The sequence below is a fragment of a genome, unplaced genomic scaffold (assembly GCF_019419815.1).
Source record: "Pyrus x bretschneideri cultivar Hongxiangsu unplaced genomic scaffold, Pyrus_bretschneideri_v1 Contig2, whole genome shotgun sequence".
NCBI classification, from domain to species: Eukaryota; Viridiplantae; Streptophyta; class Magnoliopsida; order Rosales; family Rosaceae; genus Pyrus; species Pyrus x bretschneideri.
In genome coordinates this window covers 10688287-10693200 of record NW_025999501.1, presented here as the reverse complement: position 1 = coordinate 10693200, position 4914 = coordinate 10688287, and the positions used below count along the sequence as shown (strand labels likewise).

At 39.6% G+C, this 4914-nt stretch overlaps 1 protein-coding gene across 1 annotated transcript; it reads right to left on the bottom strand.

The window, feature by feature from the left end:
- Positions 1–696: 696 nt before the first annotated feature.
- On the bottom strand, positions 697–4610 carry LOC125476907 (F-box/LRR-repeat protein 3-like). The gene is made up of 8 exons (XM_048583535.1): positions 3739–4610; positions 3418–3543; positions 2990–3097; positions 2507–2900; positions 2301–2430; positions 1674–1968; positions 1334–1585; positions 697–1077 (listed from the first exon to the last, which is right to left on the bottom strand). Exons 1-8 carry the CDS (start codon positions 4393–4395, stop codon positions 1024–1026), a joined length of 2016 nt encoding a protein of 671 aa, XP_048439492.1. The 5' UTR covers positions 4396–4610; the 3' UTR covers positions 697–1023.
- Positions 4611–4914: the final 304 nt, after the last annotated feature.

Here is a 4914-nt window from a genome sequence, read left to right as displayed (position 1 = left end):
TCGTTCAACGTTGTCGAGAGCTTATTCGAGGCGTTCGCGCAATTGAGGTTCACAAAATACAACAACAAAGACTTTGTGAGTGGAAAAGAGCGTGAACATGTGTAAGCACTACAATGATATCCTAAAGCCTCATTGATTTCCACCAAAATATCACCTCTACAAAAGAGACAACCCTTCACTTACCTAGTTAATCCGCATCTGTTACCCTAGACATTTGTCACATGACCTTTTAATCCCTTTTTCTAACTAACACATGTCGTGTTCTTTGTCTAATATCACACTGGCCCCTTCCAAACTCAAACATTCCCTACTCTTTACTTAGAAGAATTTTCCAACATCCCAAATGATTTTCTACTCTTCACTGGCCCCCTTCTATACTCAAACATTCCCTACTCTTTACTTACAAGAACTCTCCAACATCCCAAATAATTCTGTACTCTTTACTTGCAAGAATTCCCTCGTCTATTGAATAATTTTTCTAAATGTATTAAAAAAGATCAAATTTAGTTTACTCCAACATCCCAAATAACAAGATGATACCCAAATAATAAGGTACAGAGAATATGATACAATCATACAAATAATTCTATAGTCTCAATTCATACTTTTTCTTGCGACTCCTTCCCATGTGATTCAAATGATTGGTCTCAATTCACACTTTCATACAGCAATCTCATAAATCAAACTCATCCGAAGTCATGCTCCAAATATCACAATAACCGAACTCATTAGTTGATAAAGTACATGAGTTACAAGGAAAATGAACATTTAACATTACTTCCAAACCATCCATTCATTAAACCTTTTCGACGGATTTGGTAAGATTGATGCCAAAGTCTACAGCTTACATAGCAAAGCCCTTGTGTCAAGGTTTCACAACTTAGAAAAACTTTACATCCAGTAAGCTGTGACAAATAAAAGAAAAAACCAGTACTACACATCAAGCAACACGAGGACTTTGCCTCCTTCACAAGAGTCTAAAAATACTTAAAACATCTCAGCCGATACAATCGTGGGGAAAACTCATTGCATGATATCTTCTAATTGTATTTTCCAACACTGAGGGTCCAATTCAGCCTGTCAATAATACAAACTTAAGTTAACAAGACAGTCAAGTACAATCAACAGACAAATATTATGAGTTCTTGAGCAGGGATATTGGATCGAAAGCACAAATCTGAGTGCAACGAACATGTAACTTGATTATTGTTTGTTATCGAATCACAAATTTTTTTCAGCTATGTCCTAGATCTTTAATGACATCAGACTAAACAAATTTTCTGGAAAGTTAGCATCTTCGTAGCTTTGATGATTAAAAAGTAAAAGCACTTACCCTGAAGAACTTATTTCTCCACTGAAATACACAACCGCGCGCTTCTAAATGTTCGAAAAGAGCTTGGGGTAGCAATGACTTGAAGGTTGCTTGGAGCTTTACTTTAGTTAGCCCCCCGCAGGCCAATAAGGCAGCTGCCAGTCCACTAGGGCTCAAGCCCTCCAAGTGCAAGATGGTTAAGCTCTGTAGGCAACTGATACTGGCTAAGGATAACAACCCCACATCTGTAACTGAGGTATATGACAAATTAATCTGCAAGACAATAGGAACGGTCCGGTCAAATACAAGTGTGTCTATCAAACTGTAAGCTCACATGAAAGCGAGAAATGCGAAAGCGTACTTGTCTAAGGTTCTGAGCAAAGTGAGCAAGCAGGATCATCCCAGCATCATCAATATTTGAACACTTCTTTACATCCAGCTTGGTCAGTTGCTTGCATCCCACAGCAATTGCTGCTAGACCCAGAGATGTGATAAGAGGACATCCTCGACTTTCAACAGCGTTCAGACTTGAGCATTTTGACAACGAGATTAATGAACTATCAGTAATGTCTTTGCAATAGGCTATGTTAATAACCTCAAGTCCAGGACAACCTCTAGCAATAGCTGATATGCCTGAATCTGAAATTCCTGTGCACCTAAAGAAAATAAACACATTCAGATTAATTCCTTGTCCTGTCAGTCCATGAATAGATGTTTACGCAAACAAATATTTGGCACCAACACAGAAGATCTTGTAGAGAAGTTCGGATTTGTTTCCTATATGAATTAGTTAGACTTTTGACAACATAGATTAGCATGCTTTGAAATCAACGAGACCTTAGATTAAGCATTCAGTAGTTTCTCTGGCAGACTGTATAACATTGTTGCACTTTCATGACCTACACGTTTCTGTGCACAAAGGGAAAATGAAGGGATAAAAACAAATTACAACAAAGGTTCAACTGTTCAAGGATCACAAGTTACACACCTGTATAGATCGAGCTCTACTAGTTTCGAACAGCGCATGCCAATGTTCACAATGCCATCATCAGTTATGTTCAGGCAAATTCCTATTTTTAAGCTGGAGAGGTCGGAACATCTAGAAATGGACTTCAGACCTGCACATAGAAGGTACAAAAGTAAGCAATTAAAACAGAAGTTCTTTATTACACTGAGGTTGAGCGAGGGAAAAACCTTCGTCGTCGACTTCATTATCTGTTATGTCAATCACCTCAAGAGTTTGGCATCTCTGTCCAATGAGGACAAATGCTTCTCGAGGAACCAGGGTACATGACTCCATCCTAAGAGAAGTGAGTGCGGTACATGATTCTGACATCTGGGCAATAGAAGCATAAGTTATCTTTCGGCAGCATGTGATGTCTAGCTTCCGCAGATTCTTGTGCTTTTTCAAAACAGAGGAGAGACCCTCATCAGTCACCCCCACACATTTACTTAAGCTCAGATCCCTCAGAGAAATGCACCAGTTTCCGATGGCTTTTAGTCCAGCGTAGGTAACGGGGCAACCATCTAATTTGATTGACTGCAACGTCGGAAGCTTTCGCAAGCTATCGGCAAGAGCAAGAGTCACCTGAGCACCAGTGCCACCACAGTGCAACGTATGAGTTGAGAAATCACACTATTAACTATTAAACAGACTTGACAAAAGTCAATACTTACAGGAGAGCCATATGACAATACGAGTTGCTCTAAACATCCGTCACTACCGCTCGTTAGGGCTGACAACCCAACATGACTAATGTTCTGACAGCTAGATATGTCAAGTTTCTGTCAAAGGTAATAACAGCATGTGTCAAAATTTGTCCAAACAGAAATGTTAACTCTGACGAGTAACTAGCACGAATTGTCTATTACCCTGAATAGCATCAAATTTAAATATCGTCCCAATAAAAGAATCTCGAGTAATCAGAAGAAATATAATCAAAGAGTCAAAGTTTTCGACTTTTTAATTGCACATATGACAACCCAAATCCGATCCTTCGGATGTTATGTTAAATAGAACCAGCTAATCATATCAATATGTGATTAAAACAAGACGCTAAGAAAACAGGCAATCTCGAACAGAACCAGCAAACCATAGGATCTACCTTAAGCGACTTGCACCCATGTTTGAAGGCCGAAAGGCTATCATCATCGATACTGAAGCATCCTTCTAGAACCAAATCTTCAAGATATTGTAACTCGAAGATCGATGGCAAGCATTTATCTGTGATCTGCAGCAAATCATGAACAAACATATCACTAATGCAGCCATTAAAAATCATTAAATTTGACAAACACAATCCAAAAGCAGGGTGCTTTTCAAAATAAAACAACATTAAATAAATAAATAAATAAAAAGCAACCATTTACCACTAACGGTATAAAGCTAAAAACATAAACTTAAATCAGTAAAAACAAGAATTTACCGGCAAGTAAGAAAGATCCAAACTTCGAAGATCTTTACACTTTACAGCAAGCAATCCGACCCCCAAGTCGCTAACACGGAGGCACCATTTCAAATTAATTAATCTCAGCTTTCTGCAACCAACTGCGATACACCCAACACCCATATCCGTAATCATCTTGCACCTCCCCATCCACAGCCTCTCCAAGTTCTTCGCCTCCCCCAGAGCCGCCGCGGTGGAGTCTCTGAGCTCGGTGGCGTTCGACAGGTCGATCTCCACCAGATTCTTGCAATTTGCAGCCAAACTGAGCAATCCAATTCCCGAGAAGCAATTCGACCGCGAAAGATCGATCGATCGGAGGCTGGACCTGCAAGCATTTGAGATGGCGACAAGGGAAGCGTCCGGGACTCGCGAGCAGAGCGTGAGATCGACGTGGGAGGCATTTGGGTAGCGGTGGAGGACTTTCGGGAGGTGGTCGGAGCGCAAAGGCTTGAGCTTTTTGCGGTGCTTGGATTCTGCGGCGTGGAAGGACTTGCAGACCAAAGAGAAGGACTTTTTGTCAATTGGGTTTTTTTCGAGGAAGTCGAGGATTATGAATATGATTTCATCGGACAGAACATGGAAGACGTTGTTGTCGTTGTTGGTGTTGTTGGGTCGAATGGTCTTTTGCCTCTTCATGGTCTGAGATTTTTTTCTGCGATTTGGATGAAGAAATGGGAGTTGATTTTATAGGTGGAAGAAGACTGGAGAATAATGGTGTTTTGGGAAGTAACCGTCGGGCAGATAGACTCTGGTTTTCGGTTTTTGGGTAGGTTGTGGGTAGAGAGAGAGAGGGAGAGAGAGAGTTGATGATGGGGGAGTGAAGATGAAGGAGAAATGAATTTTACAATAATGGCCTTGTGCTGTGTACGTTCTATCATTGCTTGTTTCCATATGCAATGACTATTTTATCCTTTCTTTCCCAGACTATCCTTAATAAGTGACCCCATTGACTTGAACTAAATCCAATCAATTGGATCTTCTTATTTGTGAGAAATTTAACTTTTAAACTATAGAATTACATGATCATTTCTTTTAGGTTGCGATTCTTGAACTTAATTTTTCTTCCCATGTAATCCTTTTCTGTTTTTGTAGGTATATTTTTTGCAGAATATTTTTATAAATAGTTAGATTAAATAATTAAACGAGAATTTATTG